Source organism: Capsaspora owczarzaki, assembly GCF_000151315.2.
Source record: "Capsaspora owczarzaki ATCC 30864 unplaced genomic scaffold supercont2.2, whole genome shotgun sequence".
NCBI lineage: Eukaryota > Filasterea > Ministeriida > Capsasporidae > Capsaspora > Capsaspora owczarzaki.
This window is the reverse complement of record NW_011887293.1, coordinates 2,242,997-2,266,082: the sequence shown is the minus strand read 5'-3', so window position 1 is coordinate 2,266,082 and position 23,086 is coordinate 2,242,997. Positions and strand designations below refer to the sequence as shown.

General features: G+C 54.2%; 9 protein-coding genes across 9 annotated transcripts; 6 read left to right on the top strand and 3 right to left on the bottom strand.

Annotated features, from left to right (window-relative positions):
* Nucleotides 1–33: 33 nt before the first annotated feature.
* CAOG_01886 (hypothetical protein) lies at nt 34–2,120 on the bottom strand. Its single transcript, XM_004364697.2, has 5 exons — nt 1,952–2,120; nt 965–1,343; nt 707–819; nt 485–604; nt 34–369 (listed from the first exon to the last, which is right to left on the bottom strand). Exons 1-5 carry the CDS (start codon nt 2,072–2,074, stop codon nt 190–192), a joined length of 915 nt encoding a protein of 304 aa, XP_004364754.1. The 5' UTR covers nt 2,075–2,120; the 3' UTR covers nt 34–189.
* Nucleotides 2,121–2,748: 628 nt separating this feature from the next.
* Nucleotides 2,749–3,793, top strand: CAOG_01885 (ribosomal protein L35e). The gene is made up of 2 exons (XM_004364696.2): nt 2,749–2,783; nt 3,338–3,793. The coding sequence occupies exons 1-2, from the start codon at nt 2,781–2,783 to the stop codon at nt 3,704–3,706; spliced, it is 372 nt and encodes a 123-aa protein (XP_004364753.1). The 5' UTR covers nt 2,749–2,780; the 3' UTR covers nt 3,707–3,793.
* A 69-nt stretch (nt 3,794–3,862) lies between these two features.
* On the bottom strand, nt 3,863–7,705 carry CAOG_01884 (DNA replication licensing factor MCM3). Its single transcript, XM_004364695.2, has 6 exons — nt 7,593–7,705; nt 7,256–7,371; nt 6,868–7,076; nt 6,112–6,724; nt 4,269–5,975; nt 3,863–4,146 (listed from the first exon to the last, which is right to left on the bottom strand). Exons 1-6 carry the CDS (start codon nt 7,668–7,670, stop codon nt 3,948–3,950), a joined length of 2,922 nt encoding a protein of 973 aa, XP_004364752.2. The 5' UTR covers nt 7,671–7,705; the 3' UTR covers nt 3,863–3,947.
* Nucleotides 7,706–7,913: 208 nt separating this feature from the next.
* On the top strand, nt 7,914–9,806 carry CAOG_01883 (Brd8 protein). The gene is made up of 3 exons (XM_004364694.2): nt 7,914–9,026; nt 9,141–9,339; nt 9,430–9,806. The coding sequence occupies exons 1-3, from the start codon at nt 7,981–7,983 to the stop codon at nt 9,721–9,723; spliced, it is 1,539 nt and encodes a 512-aa protein (XP_004364751.1). The 5' UTR covers nt 7,914–7,980; the 3' UTR covers nt 9,724–9,806.
* A 204-nt stretch (nt 9,807–10,010) lies between these two features.
* CAOG_01882 (hypothetical protein) lies at nt 10,011–11,448 on the top strand. Its single transcript, XM_004364693.2, has 3 exons — nt 10,011–10,286; nt 10,737–10,964; nt 11,062–11,448. The coding sequence occupies exons 1-3, from the start codon at nt 10,058–10,060 to the stop codon at nt 11,298–11,300; spliced, it is 696 nt and encodes a 231-aa protein (XP_004364750.1). The 5' UTR covers nt 10,011–10,057; the 3' UTR covers nt 11,301–11,448.
* Nucleotides 11,380–14,037, bottom strand: CAOG_01881 (Slc34a2-prov protein). The gene is made up of 6 exons (XM_004364692.2): nt 14,001–14,037; nt 13,273–13,653; nt 13,011–13,103; nt 12,495–12,891; nt 12,122–12,358; nt 11,380–12,001 (listed from the first exon to the last, which is right to left on the bottom strand). Exons 1-6 carry the CDS (start codon nt 14,019–14,021, stop codon nt 11,508–11,510), a joined length of 1,623 nt encoding a protein of 540 aa, XP_004364749.2. The 5' UTR covers nt 14,022–14,037; the 3' UTR covers nt 11,380–11,507.
* Nucleotides 14,038–14,245: 208 nt separating this feature from the next.
* Nucleotides 14,246–18,511, top strand: CAOG_01880 (hypothetical protein). The gene is made up of 10 exons (XM_004364691.2): nt 14,246–15,032; nt 15,238–15,552; nt 15,672–15,774; nt 15,913–16,241; nt 16,338–16,441; nt 16,529–16,603; nt 16,722–16,986; nt 17,103–18,062; nt 18,173–18,295; nt 18,385–18,511. The coding sequence occupies exons 1-10, from the start codon at nt 14,310–14,312 to the stop codon at nt 18,403–18,405; spliced, it is 3,018 nt and encodes a 1,005-aa protein (XP_004364748.1). The 5' UTR covers nt 14,246–14,309; the 3' UTR covers nt 18,406–18,511.
* A 44-nt stretch (nt 18,512–18,555) lies between these two features.
* On the top strand, nt 18,556–21,647 carry CAOG_08558 (hypothetical protein). The gene is made up of 7 exons (XM_011271838.1): nt 18,556–18,619; nt 18,806–20,369; nt 20,493–20,535; nt 20,669–20,738; nt 20,838–21,018; nt 21,106–21,222; nt 21,354–21,647. The coding sequence occupies exons 1-7, from the start codon at nt 18,573–18,575 to the stop codon at nt 21,390–21,392; spliced, it is 2,061 nt and encodes a 686-aa protein (XP_011270140.1). The 5' UTR covers nt 18,556–18,572; the 3' UTR covers nt 21,393–21,647.
* On the top strand, nt 21,636–23,036 carry CAOG_08557 (hypothetical protein). The gene is made up of 3 exons (XM_011271837.1): nt 21,636–21,788; nt 21,935–22,652; nt 22,878–23,036. Exons 1-3 carry the CDS (start codon nt 21,666–21,668, stop codon nt 22,916–22,918), a joined length of 882 nt encoding a protein of 293 aa, XP_011270139.1. The 5' UTR covers nt 21,636–21,665; the 3' UTR covers nt 22,919–23,036.
* The last annotated feature ends 50 nt before the right edge of the window (nt 23,037–23,086 follow it).

Sequence of the window (23,086 nt, the reverse complement as noted above, 5' to 3'; positions counted from 1 at the left end):
ACCTCTCCAGGCGGAAAAAAAAAAAGAGAGAGAGAGCGAGAACTCGATTCGTGTTTATCACAATAGGGGACGATGAACTGCTAGACAGCGCAGCAAAGCCCGAAGAAACAGGGAAATGAAGACAGGGAAAACAAAAAGAGATCAAAAAAAGACATGAACAAAAAAAATGGAAAAAAAAAAACTCAAAAATCACTTTGTGCTGGCCACTGCAATGACAAGAGCCAGTACAATCACGACCAGACACAAAATAATAATCTTCTTGGTGGCCTTCTTGTGATACTTGTTGGCATCGATGAGTTGCTTCTCGGCCTCGTCAATGCATTGCAACGTGACATCGAGATTGTGATCGATGCGATCAAGAATGGTGCCCTAATCAAAGGCAACACAATCAAGAAAAAAAAAGTGAACGAGATGTGCCAACATCTTCCATCCAATTTAACGTGTTCAGCAATTGTCCAAAGGGGGCCTTTGCGAGCGCATTTACCTGGTCATAAATCATCTCGGACAAATCCTTAAAGATTTGTGCAAGCTCGCTAATGGATTGAACAAGCAGCTCAATTTCAGCTTCACGCTGGTGCGAAAACTCGATCGCGGCTTGGGTGGCCTGGTCAGTTCAATCGCCATCACGACCCGCGAGAAAAAGATGAGCAAGACGGAAAAAGCACAAACTCTCTTCCACAGAAAAGCAATCCACCGCCATTCATACCTGGAGTTGTTCAGCAGTGAATCCGCTATCAACATGGTACTCTTCATCAGCCAGAGTGTCTTGGGGGACTTCGCCAGGCTGGAACAGGATGCCTTTGTCTCGAGCACGAAGGCCTGGGCAGCACAAGTTGAAAAGTACGACGTAAGTCGCCAATCACAGCAGCAGCAGCAACAGCAACAGCAACAGCAACAGCAACAGCAACAGCAACAGCAACAACAACAACAACAACTAGGCTCAAGAGGCGAAGGATTCACGTACGCTGCAAGTATTGGTTTTGAGACTTTCTGAAGTCGGTCGACATTTTTTGGAGCTCGAGGGCAAGTGCCGAGACGACATTGCGCGACATTTTGATTTCGTCAGGATGGCCAGTCTGCTTGGCACGCTCGGCAATCATCTTGATGTCGCGCTGGCATTCAAAGAAGCCCGAGGAAATGTTCTTTGTCAAAATGTCAATGGCATGCTCGTCGTCGTTGTTGTCGTCGTCGAAATCCGTGCGCCTCATCTGCTCCTCGTGCTTCTTGATCAAGTCTTGAATGTTGGCAGCAATGTCACGCATCCGCAGCTTGATGCTGTCGACGTGATCAATCCACTCTGGCGCTGCCTCTGGCACCATCGACAACTTGACGTGACCTCCGCGCTGCTCCCAAAAAAACCGCATCCGCAACGACAATCATAAAAGTCAGTGCTTTTCAATGCTTTCAACAGCTCAACAACAACTCGAAAAGGTGATCTCGCGTCTTGCTCGCGTCTTTGTGGAACCATTGAGTTTGAGTTGCTGGCTTCCGTCATTTTCCCCCATCTTCTCGTGTCAAGCTCAAGCAAAATGCTCCACAACTCAAAAATTCGCGGCACATTCGTCGTCGTTCATCCAACCAAGCGAGAGTCCCGTCTTTGTCCTCGAATTCGCATCCGCAGCGTAAAACAAAAGCATCGAAGACCAAGAAAACCCCAAAAACCAAGGCAGATGGAAAAAAACGAGATTTCAAAAAAAAAAAAAAAAAAAAAAAAAAGAGAAATCGAAGCGATGACCGACCAAGAGGCGGGAAGGGGAAGCGGGGAAGGGCGGACTGGGGATACTGGGATGAAGGCCAAGCCATCCATCTCGTAGAGCAGCAGCCTGGCAAACAGCTGGCTCGAGGGGAGGGGGGGGGAGGAAGGATGTGCTGACTCGATTCTCTCGCTTCGTTTTTGTCTCTTTCTCGTCAGGTCAGTCCAGGCGATAGGTCAGTCAGTCAGTTCACTCACCTGGCCGAGGAGCTTGGCATTGTCGTCCTCGTAGCCGTGCGGCGATATGTCGTGTGTCCGTTGGTGCTCGCGCGCGTGCAGCCGCAAGGACAGAAACTCTTGCGTCCTCGGCTTGAAGGCCATTGTTCAAATGGGGTTGAATTGGACTGGCCTGCTGAGACTTAGACTGGATGGTACAGTATGCGGGGAAAATAAAGGGAAGTGATATTATGGCAAGTCAAAATGAAACATGGCTGAAGATGATTGCGTTGTGGTCGTGTTGTTGAATCGAAACCCTGCTCCCTGCAGAACAGCTCAAAACGTCGACGAGCAGCACGACCCAGCGACTCTGGTGCAAGTTGGGGTTAAGCTCTTTGATGCTACCAAAACGAGAATCGCCCGTCGTCCTCGTATTCGGCGGTAACTCGCGTTTGAGGGCGCGGGTAAACAACGCTGCGGCGGTCTGGATTTTTTTAATCTGAGCAGCTCGTTACAACTCCCGCTCGCAGCTATCGACCTCAAAGGGCAATGTTGGCAGCTCGCTGTATTATCAGACTTAAGGCATTTCACTTGTGAATGACGAACGGCTCAGAAAAGAGCTCCGAGCGTTCTCTTCGGGCATTGAACGATCCCACACACACGCACACACACACACTTCTCCTCCTCCCAAAGCACACCAGTTCCCAATAATATTACTAGTACAAAATTTCCTCATAAGAATGCGGCTCGTGTAAATGACCGTGGCGTTGCCAGCGTCCGACCAAAGAACGAATTTTACTCGAAATTACAAAAACTCGGCCAAACAATTTTGGAACAGACACTGGTTTGCTCTCTCTCTTTATCTCTCATAATGGTACGCAACCGCCTCGATCGTGCTTCAATCCGTTGCAGAACCGTCCTACACATCGGATTAGAGGGTGGTGGGGTTGTATAGCAGGGCGGATGGACCCGCGGGGCTGGAGTAAAGTGGGGAGGTGGAGAACGACAATCGAGCGACTCGGCGCCCTTTTGGCATTGGTTTTTCGCGCGCCGCAGCCTGCTCCTCGCCATGACCAGCGCGCAATTGTTTGCAACACGACTCTCTGTGGTGCATGTGCTTGGCATTTCCCTGTCGTTGAAAGCGTCGGCCTGTGAATGAAAGCGGGGTCGAGCGAAAGCAAACGCTCGTTTGGCTGGCTGAACCGTTGCTTTCGCTTTCAGTTCCCGTCATCCAGCGCGCTCGCTCTGCTGCGTCGGGGAGCACAAATCTCCAGCTTCTCCCGTGGTCGACCCGACGCCCCTGCGGAAGCGCTCTGCGACGACTTTTCGCTCGCTCTTCCGACTCCACGCTCCCTTTCTCTCCTCTCTGCAACCACCACACTCACCTTCTCAACCCTCTGTTTTTTCCCCCTTCCTCGCTTCCTCCAGACTAAGCTTCGTGCATACGAGCTCCGCACCAAGAGCAAGGCTGAGCTTGAGGACCAACTCAAGTCCCTCAAGACCGAGCTTGCTTCGCTCCGTGTGACCAAGGTCACTGGCAGCGCTGCCAACAAGCTTGGCCGCATCTCGGCCGTCCGCAAGGGCGTCGCTGCGGTCCTCACCGTCATGAACCAGACCCAGCGCGAGCACCTCCGCAAGCACTTTGCCGGCAAGAAGTACCTGCCCACTGACCTCCGCGTCAAGAAGACCCGTGCCATCCGCCGCCAGCTCAACCAGCACGAGCGATCGCAAGTGACTATTCGCGAGGCCAAGAAGCGCACTCACTTCCCCCTCCGCAAGTACGCCCTCAAGGCCTAAAACGATTGTTCCCACCATTTCGTTGCGATCGGTTTGTGTGTTTTCGAAGTATTTTTTCATGAATACACTTGCCTTTGTCCTTTTTTTCTTTCTTGTTTTTGCTTCGTTTGCTGGGGTGGGGGGAGGGGGAACGGTGCTAGAACTCGGCAGATGATTTGGAGGGAAAAACGAAAACTTGGCTTTTATGAATCGAGTCTTAACAGTCACATGGACATTCTACGATGGTGCTGGCGGTGGTTTTTTACAATCGGAAAACCTTGTCTTCGGACAGCATGAGCTTTTCGCTAGCAACAAGGCGGTCGAGACAAGCGCCAATCTCGTCGTCCGTCCAAGCAGGCCGCGATTTGCCCACCAGTCGCTGGTAGACAACCTCCAAATCGATGAATGTGGAGTTGAGTTGCATGAAAATGTTGTCCAAGTCTCGCATGAAGACGTCCAGCCTGGTAGGTTTTCAAACGAAAGAAGGGGAACAAAAAAAAACAAAAAAAAAAGCGGCGGTACCAAAGATAAGAACATGATTCAGTAAATCCAAAAAGCACAAACAAAAAAAAAACTGCCATACCGAGCATCAGAAACTTGAATGCGCTTGCGGGGAGAGGAGCTTTGAGGAGCGACACGCTTGCTGGGGCCAGCGCGTTGAGGAGTGGCGTCAATTTCCTCGTCATCATCGTCTTCTGCCTCTTGGCTGGCCTCTTCGGTTGAGCGAGCCCTCTTTCTCGCAGAGGCGGGCGATGGTGCAGCGGCCTTGGAGCGCGGGGAGCCGCGCGCAGATCGGGGTGTGGGAGGGATTTCGTCGTCGTCCTCCGCATCCTCGGCGACGCGCTTGCGACTGCCGCGCGAGGAGGAAATGATGGAGGCGGGCGAAGCAGGGGCAGACCGGCGCGAAGAGCGTGTCGAGCCGGACGCAGTCGCTTCATCATCGGCCTGCTGCTGCTGCTCGAGCTCGCGACGAAGATCCTCCTCGGCAGCATCGGCGGCGGCGGCCATGGCAATAGCCTCGTCTTGGGCGCGAAGCGTCTTGATAAACGCGTCCTTTGCGCGCATGGGCGTCGATGGCGCCTTCCACTTTCCGTCATCCGAGGTGGATTCAAGGGCCGAATCCATGCCTCGGAAATCAACGTTGCTGCGGCTGGTGCGGGTGCTGCGACCGCTGTACACGCTGCCACGAGTGCTACCACCGCCGTTGCCGCCGTCTCGACCATCCGCACCATCGTCGCCATCATCATCATCGTCACCTTCGTCCTCGCCACGCATGGCACGAGCGTCGCGCTCGAGCTTGGCCTTTTGGCTGTCTGCGTCCGGGCCCACGCCAATGAGGCAGAACTTGAGAATGTTGTACGCCTCGGCCGCGTCATCGGCCGTGACCTCGCGGGACAGGCGCGCCTTGGCGTGCGCGGTGGCGAGGCGAATCATGGCTTCGAGGGTACGCGCAGTGACGGGAAGCGTCTTGCGCTCCTCCGACTCGCTGGCGCGCAGCAGGCTGTACTCGTAGGCGATAAAGTCGGCCGCAGCCTGCGTGAGCACAGGTTGGACGCGGGCTTTGGCGTACTGGAGATACTTTTTGATAAAGGAAATGGTGAGAATCTCCTGAGTCTGCTTGCCCCGGAGCTGCGCGTTGTGCTTTTCAAAAATGCCGTCGCGGCCGTCCGGATTGTTGGCAGCGTTGGCTTGCCGGTCTTCGAGGTCGTAGTGCAGCAAGGCTGCGGTGGAGTCCGACGACAGAGAGAGCGCCTCGCCATCGGCCTCGCCAGGACGGCGATACCGATGCATGCGCAGAACGTGCTCTGCAATGTGGCTGTCGTGCGTTGGGTTCATTGCATCCAGCACGATGAAAAGCAAGTCAAAACGCGAGAGCAGCGAATCGGGCAGGGCAATGTTGTCCTGCGGCGAGGTCTCCGCGCGGTACTGCCCGTAAATGGGATTGGCCGCGGCAATGACAGAGCAGCGCGCGTTCAGGGTTGTGTGGATGCCGGCTTTGGCGATCGTCACTGTCTGCTGCTCCATCACTTCGTGAATCGCCACGCGATCCACATCGCTCATCTTGTCAAACTCGTCAATGCACACAATGCCGCGATCGGCCAGCACCATGGCGCCAGCCTCGAGTCGTCGCTCGCCGGTCTCCGCGTCGCTCGTAACTGCAGCAGTCAGACCGACGCCGGACGAGCCACGGCCGGTGGTCGCGATTGCCAGCGGAGCAATCTGCAGCGCGAATCGGAGTACTTGCGACTTGGCCGTGGACGGATCGCCGACAAGCATCATGTTAATATCACTGCAGAGCAAAGAGCGACAAGAAAGCAAGCAAACATGCGCACCATCGTTGTGAGAATTCAATTGCAAAAAAGTTGCAGTCCAGGAAAGCAAAAAAGAATGAACAAAGAGCGAGACAAGTTGGAATTTGCCCGTACCCGCGAATATGGCCGCCAGTCGATAGATTCTTCTCCTGACCACCGAGCAGCAGACACAACAAACCTTTCTTGATGTACTCGTGGCCGTAGATGGAGGGAGCAAGCGAGCGTGCAAGAAGCGAAAAAATGTCCTTGCTGCGCTGCTTGGCCAGCCGCTTGATGGCAAGCACATCTTGCTCGGTGACGAGGGGCTGGATGATTTCTTTGCTGAGAAGGCGGATGTGGTTGCCGATAACAATGGTGCGGAAGATGGCGCTCGTTTCCGAGCCTTGCTTGTTTGGGAGGACGCGGTACGCGCCAATGATTTGGACGCGATCGCCAGGCTTGACGCGGTCGACGAGATCGTTGTCGAGAATAACGTCGACCGACCGCGGCAGTTGGCCGGCCGGCGCGCTCTCTGGCATTTCCTGGATGCCGACCGTCTGGTGGTCAATGTACGTGCACATGCCAAACTCTGTCTCCAGCGGATTGCCGTTGGGATCTTCTCGCAAGTATGTGCCGCCCGTCGGCAAGCCGTTGAAGGAAGTGGCGTCGCGGTATTCTTTCGTCAGCGTGTGTTTCGTCGCAGGGCAGTAGTGGACGCTTCGCACGAGCTTTGGTCGGACCAGCGAGCCTGCAAGAGAGCGATAGATCAAAGAGTGGAAAGAGTGATGTGTTGGTGAGTAAAAGAGAGAGAGAGAGAGAGAGAGAGAGAGAGAGAGAGATTGGGCGATGCGCGATGAGGAGACTCCCCCCCCCCGCATTCGCAACACGTACACTTTGTCACGATGCCCTCGATGCACACGAGATGGCCCACAAAGTTCGCCGTGAGTCCGCGCGGGGTCACTTGGTGGCTTCCGAACGATCCTTCAAAGCCAACGCTCAGCAGCGGATTGTCATTGAAAAAGACATTGTCGACGCTCTGCACGACCTCCTTGAGCGCCGCCTCGAACACGGGGATGACTGTGATGGGTTCTCGCGACAATCTGCCATGTCCATCAAAATTGCAACCAGTCACCATCCACACAAAACAAACGCCAAACACTTTGTGAGCCAAGCAATTCAAAATCCTAGATCTCTTTTTTTTTTTTTTTTTTTTTTTTTTTTTTTTTTTTGACAGGTCTTTGCTTTTTTTTTTTTTTTTTTTTTCAATGGCTCTCCGTGCCTTTGAGCAATCTCTGGTCGCGCTGCGCGGATGTCGTTGATGTTGATGATGAGTCGCGTGTCTCGCTTGTCAATCATGTGGTGGATGCGGTCCAGGTAGTTGCCACCCGTCGAGCCCTGCAAGCAAGCATACAAAACAAAAATCAAAAATCAAAAATTATAAAAATTAAAAACGCAATGCAAATCCCAGCAAAAAAAAAAAAAAAAAAAAAAAAAGTTGGCTTGAATCCATTGGAACAAAACGACGCTCATGAGACGACCGTCGCTCGGAGAGAACGACGGTACATCAGGGGGAGGGAGAGAGAGAGAGAGAAAGAAAAAAGGGCGGGGAAACGCACCGTGCCGTCGAGCAGCTGGACAATCTGGACGCGCATCTCGTTCAGCTCCTGCTGGACAACATCGTTCAATGCCGCCATTCGTGAGTTGAGACTGAGAAAGAAAGAAAAAAATAGGAATGAGACTGAGAACTTGAGACGATTTGAATGATGATAAACTCAGATTGAGAAACAACGGCGATCGTGCATTGCATTGAGGCTGTTTTTGCATTGAGGCTGAACTGGCGGCAACTTCATGGTCAGTGCTTGGCGTTGACTTCTGCAACATCGAACAAAACCCCTTTGTACAACATTGGCCTTCAGATTCAGCTCAGATTCAGTCCAGTTCAGTTCCGTTCCGTTCCGTTGTGATCCTTCTCAAACACAGACAGACCCTTTCGAAGAAGCAGTCATGGCGACGACGACTTCGACTGCTGCCCCGTTCGAATACAACACTGCTGCCAAGTGGACTGTGCGCGAGCAGCTCATTCTGGCGCAGGCAGTGCTGGCGCACGGCGAGAACAACTGGGACGCGGTGTGCCAGGCGCTGCTGTGCTTTGCGGATGTGCCATACAGCACGACGCTGAACAACGTCACCAACGTGCGCTCGGCCGAGTGGTTTACGCCCAAGCGATGCCAGGCGCAGTATGCAGAGCTCGTCGAGGCGCACGGGACGCCCAAGCGCAAACGCGGAGACGCGAGCGCCGTCGCAGAGCTTCCAGCCATCACCATTGAGAAGCGGCTCTTTGCGGATCGCCAAGACGAGCTGCGGAAATCCATCACCCACGACTCGAACAACTGCAGAAAGCTGCGTTTGGACATGCAGCGAATCGAGGCTGGCGAGCTCGATGCACAGCTCCCGCACATCATTGCCGAGCTGTCCGGAAATCGCGCCGCTGCTGTTGCTGCTGCTGCTGCTGCTACTGCTGTGGCTATGGACACGTCTGGAACAAATGGCCTTGCAGGAACAACAACCGCAGCGGCAGTTGCTGGGACTGCAATGGGAGCTGCTACTCCTGCTGCAACTTCAGCGGCAGTCCCACTTACTGCTGCTGCTGCTGCTGCGCCAATCCCACCACCTGCCACCGATGTTACCGACATGGACATTCAGACTGGCCTTGCTGCTCTCGTACGGAACAAGCCTCCTGCCGCCAGCGTGTCTTCGTCGCTCTCTGCCAACTCGCCCATGGATTTGGACTCGACATTGCCATCGGTCGCTCCCAGCGGCACAGTCACGCCACTGCGCGCCGCTGCCAGTCCCTCGACAGTCGCAACTCCCACTCCATCTAGCTCCAGTCGGCCCACGCGAGGCTCTGTTCGCACGCGGAAATCAACTCCGTCGCTCTCTCTGGATGTCGCGGTTGGAAGCGCCGGCGGTACTCTCCACACTCCCAGCTCGCCAAATCCAGTCGCTTCCTCGAGCGACAGCATGCATGTTGATACCGAGACGCGATCAAGGTAGAGAGATCTTTTGCTGACAATCGTTTGTTGGTGTTGCAAGATCAAAATCTTCGATGATGTTGTTTGTTGAATGCTCACATTCCACCATCTCCTCCCCCCCCCGCCGCGCAGACTTGATCTCCAAAACCCGCCGCCACCTACCAATGCGGCTTGGAAGAAATCCATCATGATTGTCTGGCGAAACATTTCCAACCACCGCTACGCAAATGTGTTTCTTCGGCCAGTGACCGACGACGAGGTGCCAGGGTATAGCAGCGTGATCAAGCGACCGATGGATTTAACGACGATTCGCAAGCGTATCGACGATGGTGTACGCTTGAGCTTTTTTTTGCTGGTGCTTGCTTTTGTTGTTGCGGTCGCGTTTTGCACTCATTTTCGTTTTTGCTCTCTGCATCCACAGACAATTCGATCGACACGAGATTTTCTGCGAGACATTTATCTGATGTTTGCCAATGCGCTCATGTACAATGACGCGGATCACGACGTCTACCTGATGGCGGTCGAGATGCGCAACGATGCCCGCGAGCAGATTCTGGACTTTATGGAGACAGAGGCGTCGCAACAGGACGATGGGTCTGGCGGTGGTCATGCGGCCTCTACTACAGCGGCCGCTGCGAGCTCTGGCGCATCAGCCGGGACACCTTCGGGGGGTCGTCGTGGTCGAAGTGCCACAACATCTTCACCGAGTTCATGATTTTTTTTTTTTTGATGGTTGTTTTCCTGGTGGATTTTGCTGATGTGGACTATCATTCTTAATGAAGTTTTGACAACTACCAATGCATCAGGCATTCTCGAGATCTGCACACCGTCAACCGGATCGCAATCAGAACAAAGTCCAGCCGTTCTTTCGTTCAATTTCGATTCAGCCCAACTCACAAACAAACACGCGCACTGTGCCTATTTTTTTGCCAACACTCTGATCTTTGATTTGCATTTCCGATTTTTCCCCCCTTGATTTGAGATGATTCAAGCTCAGTCATCAATTCCAACTCTCTTTCTCAGCAATCAATCAGCAATCATCCGACAACATGCTGAACACTAGCTCGAACGACCACCTCCTCGACAGCCGCGCCAACGCCGCGTACAACTCAATCACGCAGTCCGAGCTGCGCAACATGCGCTCCGAGCTTGTCCGCGCCGGCGTCGTCGGCAGCGCGTGGACGGTCGCTGCAACGTCGGGTGCGATTTTCGCACTGTCCCGACTGTCGCCTGCCATTGCGCGGACGACCATTCCGAGCCGCGTCTTTGTCGTCACCAGTGAGTCGTGCTTTGTGTGCTTGTGTGCTTGTGTGCTTGTGTGTTGAAGAGAGTGAGAGTGAGAGTGAGCAAGTCCAGTCGATGCACATGGTTTTTGGTTCGTTCGTCGCACTTCTGTGAGAAGCGGTGATTTTTTTCGGTTTTCTTCCCCGCAGATTTTCACAACGCCAAGACATGGAACGTGTTTGATGACGAATTCGGCGAATGCATTTTCGCCAAAAGATCAAAGAATGAGCAAAAATGAAAAAACGCAATGCTGCGTGTGAGTGTGGATGAATAACAGCAACTGCAACTCAGAGACTTGGACGAGAGTTTGAAGGGGGTTTGAAGGGTTTTTTGAAAGGGGGCGTGGGTCTGAACATCATTGACAAAATATCCGCGTTTTTTTTTTTGTTTGTTTTTTCGTCTCACCTTCCCCAATTTCTTCGATTCGTTCCTTCTTGAATACAGTGCTGTCGACGGGCGTTGGCGTGTCGTGCGCCGAGCGACGCATGCTCGCCTTCCGTTCTGAATCGCGCGCTGCCAAGGCCGCCGCGCTGTCCGCCAACACGGTCAACAACCCGGTTCTGGCAAAGCGCCTGCAGGAGCACGAAAATCTCGCCAACATGTCCACCTGGGAGGCCGTTCGCACCATGGACTGGAACCGCTGGCTGATTGTCAACAAGTTTTACGTCATTGGTAAGCGCCATGGTGGCTGATTTGGAAAAGTGTAATTGTCGTCCGAGTTGCTCATCACTTGCTGCGTCATTCGGTATTTGATCTTGATGTTGCGTAGGTGGCATCTGGGCCGCATCCATGGTCGGCTCGCTTGCCCTCTCCTTCCGCAATCCGAACATCAAGCCATCGCAAAAGCTCATTCACGCTCGTGTCTACGCCCAAGGATTGACTGTGGCTGCTGTGGTTGCCTCGGCAGCAGTTGCACCATTCGACCACAAGGGCGATCAGGAGGAGAAGGACGCAATGGATCTTCTCCGCTACGAGGCCATGGGTGAGCCCTCTGCAGCAAAGCAATAGTGCCCGAAGGTGCGGTTGCTGCGCATTTCTGTAAAGTCTGTGACATGCCAAGCATTCAGCGGCCATATCGTGTTTGGTTGTCAATCATCATTGTTTTAGTACAAGTGTAATTTTTGGTCATGGACAAATCGTGAGTTTGAAATTTGGGGTACGAAATTTCCATTGAAACAGCAACAACAACAACAGCAACAACAACACACTTTGAGCTCATCGCCTTGGCCCAGAACCACGACCACGGCCTCCTCCGCGACTGCTGCCGCCACGGCCCGCGCCGCCTCGGCCACGTCCGCCAAAGCCACCACGGCCGCGACCACCGCTGCCGCTGCTGCCACCAGCACCACCGCGACCACGGAAGGAGCCGCCTGCGCCGCCACGTCCACCGCGGCGAGGTCCGTCACGCTCGCGATCGCCAGAGTCGGACGTGCGTGGCTTCTTGAATTGCTGTTTGCTGTCTGATTGATCAAAGTCATCGGCTTGCCGCTTCATGCCGCGATCTTGGAAGCCGCCACGGCCGCCACGGCCGCCAAAGCCATCACCGCGCCCTCTGGAGCCACCGCGCCCTGCACCGCGGCCGCGAGCTGTTCGCCCAAACAAGTCTGCGTCGGGCTCAACGCCAACCTCCTTGCGGAACCACGCTGCATCATCGTCCTCGTCCTCCTCGTACGTGCTGGTGGCCATCGAGTCGTCGCCCATGGCAGCATCTGATGAGAGAAACGGGGAGGGGGAAGGGGAAGTGAAGAGAATGAGGTGAGCATGAGCGTCCTCGACAAGAAAAAACAAACCACTGCGGACGGCGGACAAAAACGAACTCAGCGACCTACCAGCTTCGACATCGTCGTCGGTCTCATACTCGTCGTCATTCTCAGACTTCTTGCTAGCGATGCCCCACTCTTTCTTTTTGCGCTCGATGCCGGCCATGGAACGGTCTCGGTTTTCTTGGCGCTCTTGCTTCTTGCGCTCGACGTTGGATTCTTGTAGCTTTTTGCGGTCGGCCTTGAGCTTCTTTGCCTGAGCGCGTCGTTGGTTGAGCTGCTTGAGTTCTGCGGCTGTCTTCTTGACTGAAATTTGGAGGGGGGGAGGAGAACAAGCGGATGAGACAAATGCCAAAATAGGGTGCCAAACAGGGTGCCAAACAAACTGGGTGCCAAACAAAAACAAACACCAAAGAAAAGCGCAAAAGCTTTCCAAACTTACTGTGTTGATGGTAAATAACGTCGCCATCGCACACGCCTTGCTCGACGCGCAAGAGCGACATGGTCATACGCGGGCCGATTTCAACCAGCTTGATGCTGGACTGGGTGGCAACCACTGCGCCTTTGCGTGTCGTGTGCTCTTGAGAAATGGTGGCTGCCGGATCGGCGGGGTTTTGCGCAGCCTCGTCGTCGCCGTCTTGCGCAGACACTTGTTGCAAAAGGAACTCGCTGATGTCTTCCAACTTTGACAAATCGGGAATATCGGCCTCCAGCAGGCTCTTGACACTAGAGTTGACGCCCACCCGTTGCGTAGTGAGCACATAGTGGCGGAACTCGATGCGGTTGGTTTCCGGAATGTAGCTGAGCAAGACGCATCGACGAATGTTGGACAGCTTGACCTGCCAGACGCGGGCGTTCAAGACACAATGGGAACGAAGACAGACAGATGAGCAAAGGAAGGAGGGGGAGAGAAAGTGTTGGAGCTTTGGGAGGTTGGGGGGGGGGCAAGAGCACGTACAGTCTCGATGTTGATGGATGGGAACATGTTTTGAAACATGGTCGTCATGAGTTTGTACTGGATGCCATCGTGATTGAAGTTGTTTAGCACGAGCTGTGGAAGACAAAAGCATGAACAACGAAAAAAAAAAGCAAGTCAGTTTTCAGAGTTCGTTCAAGCCAGCGCGCCTCTTCCTTCACATTGACCACGGAACGAGCACCTGCACATCCGCAAGCTCAACTGCAACAACAACAACAACTGCCCATTCATTCGACGACATTACCAGAGGAGAGGTCTTGAACTCCATTCCTGGTGGATGGGGGTTTTTCTGGAGCGCAAGGACGTCCGCCGCATGGGAGTAGGCGTGAATGCGGAAGCTCAGCGTCGGGCCACGCGGGAGACGGACGACGCGCAGGTACGTGCCAATGTCGGTCGACGAGAAGATGAGAAAGTGGGTGACGCCGATGGGACCAGCGACGCTGACAAAGTCCTTGAGCGTGTTCCGCTTGCGCACTCGCAAGTTGAGCGCAGTGTACGGCTCCATGACGTGGCGCATGTCGAGCATCAGCCGCGTCACTGCCTTGCCCACAGGGCCCTTGCGCATGACGAACGAGCGCGGGACGCCCGCAATCTCCTCCTCGCTCAGCTTGACATGCGTGCGTTTCTGTCACACACACCCGCACCAAAAGATCAAAGTGAGATGTCCATTGTGTTTTTGTGTTGCAGATTTGGAGAGGATATTGCCGCGGGGGGCGGGGAAACTGCATCTGACAGCTCGGTTGCATCGGCACAGCACCACATGGACCAAACGCCCAAAACGCATGGACTGCGACGACCTTCAACAGCTCATCCAACACCCAGCCCCCAAACTGTAGCTAGGGAGCACCCTCCAGCTACAAATCAGTGTCTCATTGACAAGCTCAGAGTCGGCGTCGTGGGGAGGGTGGTGGTGCTTTGTCAGCCAGTTCCGCTTCGGATCTCCAATAGTGAAAGTGCTTTTGTATGGCTGACCTTGCGATGCTGCTTGGTCATGTCCGATGTAGCACAAAAGTAAAAGACTGGTTATGCTGTAATATAATATCATCTTCATAATACAGCACGATCGAACCGCTTCAGATCCATGATTGAGAGAGACCTCGATTTACGACAGCCGATTGCTTTGTTTTGCATTGCGTGATCATCGCGCCGAGATTTACTGTACTGTACCAGAGTCCAGTGTCGTACTACAGTAGTCTCGATTCGAACATTACCCCTCAGTCCTTCACTTTCCATTTTTTGTTTCCAACTTTGTTCCTGTCTCAGCAGCTCCGTCACAAAAAAATGTTTCACCGCGCAACGCCGCCTGGGTACCAGCCGCTTGGCGACGACGCCTACTCTGACGGGGACGACGATGCGCATCCCAACGACGGGCGGCACCCTCAGCAGCATGCGCGCGGAGGTGCAACCGCATCAGCACTGGGAGGAGGACGAGAAGGAGGAGGAGGACGTCGGAGTGATGACGACTTTGGCATCCCGCCAACGCTGCCGTCGTCGGTCGCCTCGTCGCAGTACATGGCAGCAGCCTCGTCGCTCGCGGCGCAAGAGCAGCTCGGAAGCGCCTTTGCCGCAGGTGCAGGTGCAGGTGCCGGTGGTCGGCGTCAAGGGGATGAAGCCAACACTCACTGGACGAAGAAGAGCGGCAATGCAAAAACAGCGGCTGCGCTCGAAATGCAGCCACTGTCTGCAATGCACTCGAACGCACATCCGTCCGACAGCGTCCACATTGCCATGGGAGAGGCATCGTCGCGGTATGGACAGCAGCAGCAGCAGCTGGCGACGGCGATGGGCAGGCAAGGCGGGCGTCGCGTCGGATTCGAGAATGATGACCGTTTCAATGCGAACAACGGCAATGACGACGACGACGACGACAACGAAGACGACTATGCCGAGACCGATGATCATGGCGAGCATCGCAGTGGTGGCAATAACGAGGGCAGCTGGGCGGACGCAGACTCGAGCAGTCAGTGGTATGCTGTGCAGGATCTCGACCAGTTCTTCCACGATGTAAGGGCTGCTTGGTCTCTTCTGGAACCCTTTCCCCCCCCCCCTCCACCTCCAATGGAGTTTTGATGCTCTGTACTCGCAGTCACCGTTTCTGATAATGTGCTGACAATGAGACTGGCTGGTTTTGCTTGGCCGGCGTTTTTGGCTGTGTCTGCCCTTGTTTCTCTATCTCTCTCTCTCTTTATCTTTCTCTTGCTGCATACAGATCTACAAGTACCACGAAGGCAAAGGATTTCGGAACATTGTCCTGGCGCGAATTCTCAAGCTGTTTGTGCTCGCATTCACAGTCTGCTTTGCAGTGTTCTTGATTGCCTGCGTCGACTATGACGAAATCTTTGAGACGCACGAGCTGGGCGAAGCCATTCACTTGGGCAGACTCTCGTCGCTGCATCCAATCTTGATACTGAGCTTGGTCGTGTCCAGCACGTTCTGGCTGTTCCAGTTCATGCTCATCTTCCGAAACATGCGCTCGCTGCTGGATATGCGAACGTTCTATGTTGATGAGCTGCAAATCCCCGAGGTACAGTGTTCACCGCTTCTGGCCCTGTGGTGTGTCGTGGGCTTTGTGCTCTTGTAACGCTTTGGTTTTTTTAAAAAAAAACTCAAAATTGCATTTTGGGGTTGAACGTTGTCCCTCAGAGCGAAATCGAAACCGTTCGATGGAACGAGGTGCTGCGAAAGCTTGAACAAGTGCAACGGAAGCGCAACATCTGCATTGTCAAGAAGGAAATCACTCCACAAGGTAAAACCCTTGCTGCCTTCAAACCATCAAGTGACCAAGTGGGCCAAAAGAACAACAACAACAATTCGCAGCGGCAGCAAACATGTTTTCCACTCGCCAACTGCGAACACTCACCCTTATGTTGTTTGGCTGACACAGACGTGGCAAACCGCATCATGCGAAAGGACAATTATCTGGTCGCTCTCATGAACAAGGACTTGCTCAATTTGCGCGTGAACATTCCGTTTTTGGGTCCTCGCATCATCTTGCCAAAAGCGCTCGAGTGGAACATTGCTCGATGCATTCTCGACTATGTGTTTGACAAGCGGTACGGGACGATGAAGGAGCACTTCCTGGACGCAAAGCACGCCGAGCGACTCGCAAAAGGACTGCGCAAGCGTTTCTTTTTCATGGCGGTGGTCAACCTCCTCTTTGCGCCATTTATCATGGTGTTTATGCTGACGTACTTTTTCTTCCGTTACACTGAGGTAGGTTTGAGGGCAAGTGTGGTGAACTGTGAGCAGCACGTTGTGGGTCCACTCATTGCTTTTGCCATCACACTTCCATCGGTCTTGTGTGTGTAGGAGTTCCGTAACCGGCCAACAACTGTCGGTGCGCGACAATGGACTCCGTATGCTCGCTGGTGGCTTCGAGAGTTTAACGAGTTGCCGCATATTTTCCAAGCTCGGTGCGTAGCCTATAGAAAGGCGGTGTTTGTGCGGCCTTTCTCAACAGTAGACCTCATCTCCAATCGTCTGTTTGTTCGTTGGCACAGCTTGAACAATGGCTACAAGCCCGCGTCCAAGTACATCTCCAAGTTCAACTCTGAATTCCTTGCTCTTATTGCTCGGTACAAGCGCTCTTCTGTGTTTTTTTTTTTTTTTTTTTTTTTTGTTGGGGGTTTTAAAGAAGTTTGTGCTCTCGTCTTTGTTCTGCTCTCGATGCTCACCTTTCCGACACCTCTGCAGCTTCATCGCGTTCGTCCTGGGTGCGTTTGCCGCCATCATCATCGCCGTCTCCATCTACAACGAGGACTTTTTGCTGCAGGTGCACTTGGTCGAAGGCCGCTCCATGTTCTGGGTTCTCGGTGTCTTGATTGCCATTTTGGGCGTGGTTCGCACGCTGATTCCCGACGAAAACCTCGTCTTTGATCCCCCGCTTCTCATGCGCAACGTGGTTTACCACATCCACATGTTTCCTGCCCACTGGAAGAACCGCGAGCACACTTTTGAAGTGAGTTGTCGCGCGCTCGCTCCGTCATCTTAAAACGCTCTTCTGCTTGCTCACTGCTCATCCCCCTGCCATGCTCCGTTCATTCCCTCGACATCGTTTTCCCCCTCAACCTCTAGGTCGCCGGCGAGTTTTCCACCCTCTTCGACATGCGCATGGTCGTGTTTGCTCAAGAAGTTTTTAGCTTTATTTTGACGCCAGCCATGCTCTTCTTCAAGCTTCCGAGCACCTCGCGGCAAATCATTGACTTTATTCGGCAGGTCACTGTCTACGAGAATGGCGTTGGCTACGTGTGCAGCTTTGCGCTGTTCAACTTTGAGCGGAACGGCAACGCGAATTACGGCGTCCCGCTGTCAGATCGCGCCGCCAGTCAGCCGGTCGGTGCTCGGCAGATCTCGTCGCACGGCAAGATGGAAAAATCCTTCCTGTCGTTCAAGGCAACCAACGCGGACTGGAAGCCACGCAAGTCTGCACGTCATTACTTGGACCACTTGACACAAATCGCCCTCGACAACCCGATGGCTCAGTCTGCTACGAGCACACCACGCATCCGCTTCCAGACAAACTCGGTCATGATCCCAGTAAATATGTCACAGTCTCGTCCCGCGGCTCCCGTGTCCGACACTACTGGCCTGCCTCGCGTCTTCATCCCAGCACAGCAACCAACAACAACAGTTGCAGCAGCAGCGGCAGCAGCACCTCCTGCCGCAAGCTCGGAAGTCTCACCTTACCCCCAGCATGCCATGGAAGATTTGCTGCATTCACCAACACTTCGATCTCAGCCGCCGCCGTTCGAGTTGTCGAGCTCGTCCGCTGCAGCGCCGAAATCGTCGGACGATACGCCCTCGCCGCCAGCAATTGTTGAACCACCGGTATCAGAGAATGATGGGCCGCTGCGAGAACCCACGGTCGCCGCTGCGCCACCGACTTTGTCCGCTCATCCTCTGCAGCACTCGACTGCGGCTGTTCGGCATCCAATGCAGCGCTCTCGCATGCAACAATCGCGGATGGCTGGCTCTATCGCTGGTGCATACGACAATCCTCTCTACGCTTCTCGCATTGCCGGCGGTGTGAAGCGAGTAAGCGCAGGAACACACTCTTTGATTGAATATGTTGCGCCCCCCCCCCCAACCTTCCTATTCTGACCATCTATTGCATTTTCTTCTCCTTGAATCTGAAATCACAACAGAAGTCGCCCGCGGACGAGAACGGATTTATTGACTTTTTGTCCGAGTCCGACATGGACTCGTTGCATCTCTCGACCACCGCCGTCTACGACAATCTCGGTCTCTCTGCGTTGCTACTCGAGCGTGTAAGTGTCTGCGCCACCGCCGCCCCTTCGTTGTTGAGTTTTTGTCCATGCATGCTCACCTTTTATGCGTTGGGATGGCTCTCTCGCAGATCTACGACAACGGGTTTTAACAAGCACGGCTTTTCGTGTTCTCGGTTGCAATGTGATGTTGTTGTTGTTTTTTGATGTAGTTTGTTCCCTCATAAAGCGGCACCTCGACATATTGTATTCATTCGATTCACTGTGCATCTATTTTAGCGGAGGCTCACTCCTCGCTTCCATTCGAATTCTGCACCAAATGAGTTTGACAGGCGGTCGCGGTCGCGGTCGAGGTCGTGGTCGAGGGTAAACGCAATCTTCACATACAGATCAGCCGCTCAGACAGGGGCTCTGAGCCGCTCAGACAGTGCAGGACTCTGAGCCTCTCAGACCCATCATTGTCATTTTATCGTCTTCCCCCACTCACTCGCGCGGAACTCACTCGGCAATTGCATCTCGCTCATTGCGCTTGCTTTTTTGCTCTGTTGATAGAGACTATAGCAATGTCGCAATGGACGCGGGCGGCAATGCAGGCCAAGCTGCTGCTGCTGGTGCTGGTCCTGGGATGCCCGGCGGTCGCTTCACGCGCAGCTACGGACACGATCCGTCCCAGGCCGGCGGCAACGGTGCTCGCAACATGAACGACAACTGGCGTGGCGGTGGCCAGGCGGGTCGAGGCGGCTACCAACGAGGAGGAGCAGGAGCAGGAGGCGATCAAGGCGGCGGCGGCGGCGGCAGCTGGCGAGGAGGCCGTGGTGGCTACCAGCAGCAGTCCCGCGCTCCGTCTGACGGTGGTGCCAATGCTCATGCGAATGCTGGCGGCGGTGGCGGCGTTCGCGTCGTTGTCAGCGGCGTCGGCAACGCGAGCGAGGCCCCACTCATGAACTTCTTCCGTAACAATGCTGCAGAGCAGTTTGTGTACGATCGCTTCAGGCCGCGAGGTGGCAACGTCGAGTTCTTTGTGCCAACGTTTGCGGTTGCTCGAGGCCTCCGCCGTGTTGCGGCGACAATGCGGTTTAATGGACGCCAGATCTTTGTCATTTTCGGAGACGACGCTGACAACGCCATGACCGACGGTACAGGCTCGGCGGCGGGCTTCCGGGGAGGCGCGCGCCATGGTGCATCAGCTGCTGGCAACGAGCATGGTCAAGGCATGGGCGAGGCTGAGCAGCAGCAGCTGTTGCAGCTCATGTCCCAGCGATTCAACCCGAGCCAGCTCTTCCTTGATCTCTCGGCCCTCTCTTCTGCGGGATTCCAGAGCGCCAACTATGTTCCATTGGTCAATTCGATCGTTCAGCTGGTGGCCGGCAACTGCCCTCAAATCACCGCTCTGTCACTCAGCGACAACAACATTCGCGCCACGGCAGCGTACGGCGCGCTCACTGAAGCTGCGCCAAACGTTCAGGTCGTTTCATTGGTCAACAACAACATCCAAGACATTGGCGACCTGGAGGCATTCGTTGGCTGGTCCCAGCTCCGCAGCTTGGGGCTGGCCGGCAACCCCTTCTCGCAATTCGTTGATGACCAAATGGCGTACGAAGCGCAGTTGTTAACGCTATTCCCCAATCTCGTCGAGCTTGATGGAGTTCCCCTTTCCGTCAGTCCAGGGAGCGTGTACGCCTCGAGTCTTCCCCTCAACCAAGGCAGCTACTTTGAGTCGTCCAACTTGCGGGAGTTTGTCATGCCGTTTCTGCAAGCCTTTGTGGACCTATTCAACGCCCCCGACCGGTCTCAGCGCCAGTTGCTGACATGTGCATACTCCGCCGATGCCCTGCTCTCCTACTCGGCTGCCAGTGGACTTGTGCAAGGCGTGGCCCCTCAAGCGCAGCGCGGAAATCGCCCACATCCCGATGCCGTGTTCCAAGGTGCCCAGCCAGCGGTCGGTCCTCCGGTGCATGCCTATCGTGAGCACAGCCGAAACCTGAGCTTTGTGCACGAGCCAAACCGACGGCAGGCCTTGCTCAATGTCGGGCGAGCCAACATTGTTGCCTTTCTGTCTCAGCTTCCGTTTGATTTCTTACCCGAGACTCTTGTTGTGGATTCTTGGTCTATTTCAGTAAGGCGGCGGCGCCGGCGGCGGCGGGGGACGGGAGGGGAGGGGGGGGAAGAGTTGAGGATTGGAGCGGTTGGTTTGTTCTGCATAAAATTGTTCTTACAGCTGTTTGCTACTTGATGACAGCCTGCTGTTATTATCATTCAACTGAGTGGCGAATTGCTTGATGGTGAGTGTGGATTTTGGAGTACATGCGGGCGGGTTTTTTTTTTTTTTTTGTTTGTTTGTTTTGTTTTGTTTTTTGTTTGTTTTTATTTGCTTGTTTTTTCAAACACCTTGCTCACTACCACTGCTGCTCATAGGGGCCCATAACAACGACCATCGTGTCTTTAGCCGCACAATGACCGTGACTGCGACCGATCCGGCATCCGAGTATGCTTGTTGACTGAAACGCTTTCGCTTCGACTCTGTGCGCGCGCTCGTCTCTCACTCTCGTGTCCTTGGTCTTTTTGGTACTCGCTCTTGCCACAGCTCCGCTGCGGATGGATGGGCAGGATGCATCATGAACGACCAGTGGCAGCTGACCAACTACCTCACACGAAGCGGCAACATGGCGAGCCTGCCTGCCAGTATTGGCGATACGTCGTTCATTGCCGATGCCCCCGCACACGATCAAGTTCAGTCTGCAGCTGCGCAAGACGCCAGTGCTTTGGTGTGTATTTGCGCAGCTGGTCTAACGAGCAGCAACTCGAATGCAACTGCCCAGCTGACGACTTTGCGTGTTTTTGTTGTTTGATAGGCCTTTGCTCAACAGCTGTCGCAGGCCTCGGGTCTCAACATGACTGCATCTACCCAACTCATTACTCAGTGCAACGGCGACTACAACTCTGCCCTGTCGTTGTTTTTGCAGTTGCAGGTATGTTTCGTTCTGTGTTGTGGTGAAAGGCGCGTATCTGCTTTCTCAATCAAGCCCATGAAGCTTACCTGTTGTTGTTGTTGCTGCTGCTGTTGTTGTTGTTGTTATTGCTCATCTCGATGCGACGACAGGCCGCAAACCAAATACCGGCCGAAGCGTTTGTCGCGTAATTTTCCAACGTTACAAGGATTTTGATGTATTGTGCGCTTGCGTTTTTGCAAGTGCGCGTTTGGTGTGTGTGTGTTTGTTTCGTTCTGTCAATGGTGGTGGTGTGTCACGATCGACTCTGTTCACCGTTCATGAACGACGCGAACGCTTTCGTCCACTCTGCACACAGCATGTCAACACACACACCAACAATACCCCCACCTATTTCTCCAAAAACAATTCCCCAATCCAACAATGTCACTCCACTTCTAATACGCATTACTTACACACACACGATGGCTGCGACCACTTCCTTCTCGTCGCCAATGATGACGCCGACGGGGCAAGTGCAGCACCCTGCGAGCCTCGACACGGCCGACAGCCGCGATAGTGGCGCCCGCTGGTACTACTCTGACGAGGTACGACGAAGCTTTGAGTCTCCATGGTTCAATGGATGATCAGCGGAGCGAGCGAGAGTCGCTGAGCCATGCTGCAGCCACTCGGAGCTTAACTCTCGCTTGTCGTGGGGGGGGGGGCCTTGCTTGTGTTTGTTTTGTAAATTAAGGAGCTTGACAAGACCCCGTCGCGCGAGGACGGCATCAGCGCCGAGACCGAGATGCGCTACCGACTGGAAGGCGTTGCATTGATCAAGGAGATTGGGCAGCACCAGCAGCGGCCAATGTCGCAGCAGGCCATCGCGACGGGCATTGTCTTCTTCCATCGGTTCTTCATGTGCCAGTCGTTCAAGGACTTTGAGGCGAGCAAGATGGCGTGCACCTGTTTGCTGCTGGCCGGCAAGGTCGAGGAGTCGCATCGCAAGTGCTACGACATTCTCGACCGCGCGCACGTCTTCCGCCAGACGCAGCAACTGGCAGAGCAGATCAAGCAGTCGGGCGGCGTGGTCTCGGCGGAACAGGGCGTCAAGCGGCTCGGCAGGGACTCGCGCGAGTACTACCAGGCCAAGGAAGAGATGCTCGTCAACGAGCGCATCCTGCTGCAGGCCATCGCGTTCGAACTCGCCGTCGAGCATCCATACCCGTTCGTGATGAAATTTTGCAAGAAGCTCAAACGTCAGGGAGCGTTTGCACAATTAGTCTGGAACTACGTCAACGACAGCTTGCGAACCACTCTGTGTCTCCGCTACAAGCCCGTACTCATTGCGGTAGCCGCCATGCACCTCGCAGCGGTCACACAGCGTGCAGAACTGCCGAATGGCTCAAACGGCGAGCCATGGTGGAAGCTGCTCGACGCCGACCTTTCCCCCTCGCTAGAGTTGATTCAATGTAAGTGTTTGCGTGTTGTTGACTTGTGATTCCTCGCTCTGGTTTTGGAAGGAGGCGGGTGGCTCGCGGGGGGGGGGGGTAAGCGGCGAAGGTAGAGGAAAGTGCGCGTGAAGAGGAAACGAAAGAGGAGAAGAAAAACAGGATGAGATTTTATGCTTGCTCATTTCCTTTCGTGTTGGCTTGGTTTTTGTTTTGTTCGTTTGTTTGTTTTTCGATTCTTGCTAGATATTGCTTCAGTCATCAACGACCTGTACGAAAAGCCCTGAGATCCACGGTAGCGCCTCATGTGCTCATTCTACAGCTGTAGCGTGAAATAGCTATCATTTGTCACTACTGTGCTTGGACGAAAACAAACAAACAAATATAGTCATCCGTTAACAAAGATTCGACTCCGAAGGGAGAGTTCGTGATACATTGAACGCACAAAACCATTG

Excerpts from the sequence above, each read along its gene's own strand:
- CAOG_01881 (XM_004364692.2), bottom strand. The coding sequence starts at position 14,021 with ATGACCAAGCAGCATCGCAAG. Across the intron at positions 12,359-12,494 it reads CGTTATTTACCATCAACACA|TCAAGAAGACAGCCGCAGAA; the intron begins GTAAGTTTGGAA and ends TCCAAATTTCAG. Across the intron at positions 12,002-12,121 it reads CGACGACGATGTCGAAGCTG|ATGCTGCCATGGGCGACGAC; the intron begins GTAGGTCGCTGA and ends TTCTCTCATCAG.
- CAOG_01882 (XM_004364693.2), top strand. The coding sequence starts at position 10,058 with ATGCTGAACACTAGCTCGAACGACCACCTCCTCGACAGCCGCGCCAAC. Across the intron at positions 10,287-10,736 it reads CCGCGTCTTTGTCGTCACCA|TGCTGTCGACGGGCGTTGGC; the intron begins GTGAGTCGTGCT and ends TCTTGAATACAG. Across the intron at positions 10,965-11,061 it reads CAACAAGTTTTACGTCATTG|GTGGCATCTGGGCCGCATCC; the intron begins GTAAGCGCCATG and ends GATGTTGCGTAG.
- CAOG_01884 (XM_004364695.2), bottom strand. The coding sequence starts at position 7,670 with ATGGCGGCATTGAACGATGTTGTCCAGCAGGAGCTGAACGAGATGCGC. Across the intron at positions 7,077-7,255 it reads CGACCAGAGATTGCTCAAAG|ATTGTCGCGAGAACCCATCA; the intron begins GCACGGAGAGCC and ends TGGACATGGCAG. Across the intron at positions 4,147-4,268 it reads ATTCAAGTTTCTGATGCTCG|GCTGGACGTCTTCATGCGAG; the intron begins GTATGGCAGTTT and ends AAAACCTACCAG.
- CAOG_01886 (XM_004364697.2), bottom strand. The coding sequence starts at position 2,074 with ATGGCCTTCAAGCCGAGGACGCAAGAGTTTCTGTCCTTGCGGCTGCAC. Across the intron at positions 1,344-1,951 it reads ATGCCAAGCTCCTCGGCCAG|CGCGGAGGTCACGTCAAGTT; the intron begins GTGAGTGAACTG and ends TTTTGGGAGCAG. Across the intron at positions 605-706 it reads TCACTGCTGAACAACTCCAG|GCCACCCAAGCCGCGATCGA; the intron begins GTATGAATGGCG and ends TGAACTGACCAG.
- CAOG_01880 (XM_004364691.2), top strand. The coding sequence starts at position 14,310 with ATGTTTCACCGCGCAACGCCGCCTGGGTACCAGCCGCTTGGCGACGAC. Across the intron at positions 16,242-16,337 it reads TTTTCTTCCGTTACACTGAG|GAGTTCCGTAACCGGCCAAC; the intron begins GTAGGTTTGAGG and ends TTGTGTGTGTAG. Across the intron at positions 18,296-18,384 it reads CTGCGTTGCTACTCGAGCGT|ATCTACGACAACGGGTTTTA; the intron begins GTAAGTGTCTGC and ends GCTCTCTCGCAG.
- CAOG_08558 (XM_011271838.1), top strand. The coding sequence starts at position 18,573 with ATGAGTTTGACAGGCGGTCGCGGTCGCGGTCGAGGTCGTGGTCGAGG. Across the intron at positions 20,536-20,668 it reads GAGTGGCGAATTGCTTGATG|GGGCCCATAACAACGACCAT; the intron begins GTGAGTGTGGAT and ends TGCTGCTCATAG. Across the intron at positions 21,019-21,105 it reads CGCAAGACGCCAGTGCTTTG|GCCTTTGCTCAACAGCTGTC; the intron begins GTGTGTATTTGC and ends GTTGTTTGATAG.
- CAOG_01883 (XM_004364694.2), top strand. The coding sequence starts at position 7,981 with ATGGCGACGACGACTTCGACTGCTGCCCCGTTCGAATACAACACTGCT. Across the intron at positions 9,027-9,140 it reads GATACCGAGACGCGATCAAG|ACTTGATCTCCAAAACCCGC; the intron begins GTAGAGAGATCT and ends CCCGCCGCGCAG. Across the intron at positions 9,340-9,429 it reads GCAAGCGTATCGACGATGGT|ACAATTCGATCGACACGAGA; the intron begins GTACGCTTGAGC and ends CTGCATCCACAG.
- CAOG_08557 (XM_011271837.1), top strand. The coding sequence starts at position 21,666 with ATGGCTGCGACCACTTCCTTCTCGTCGCCAATGATGACGCCGACGGGG. Across the intron at positions 21,789-21,934 it reads GCTGGTACTACTCTGACGAG|GAGCTTGACAAGACCCCGTC; the intron begins GTACGACGAAGC and ends TTGTAAATTAAG. Across the intron at positions 22,653-22,877 it reads CTCGCTAGAGTTGATTCAAT|ATATTGCTTCAGTCATCAAC; the intron begins GTAAGTGTTTGC and ends GATTCTTGCTAG.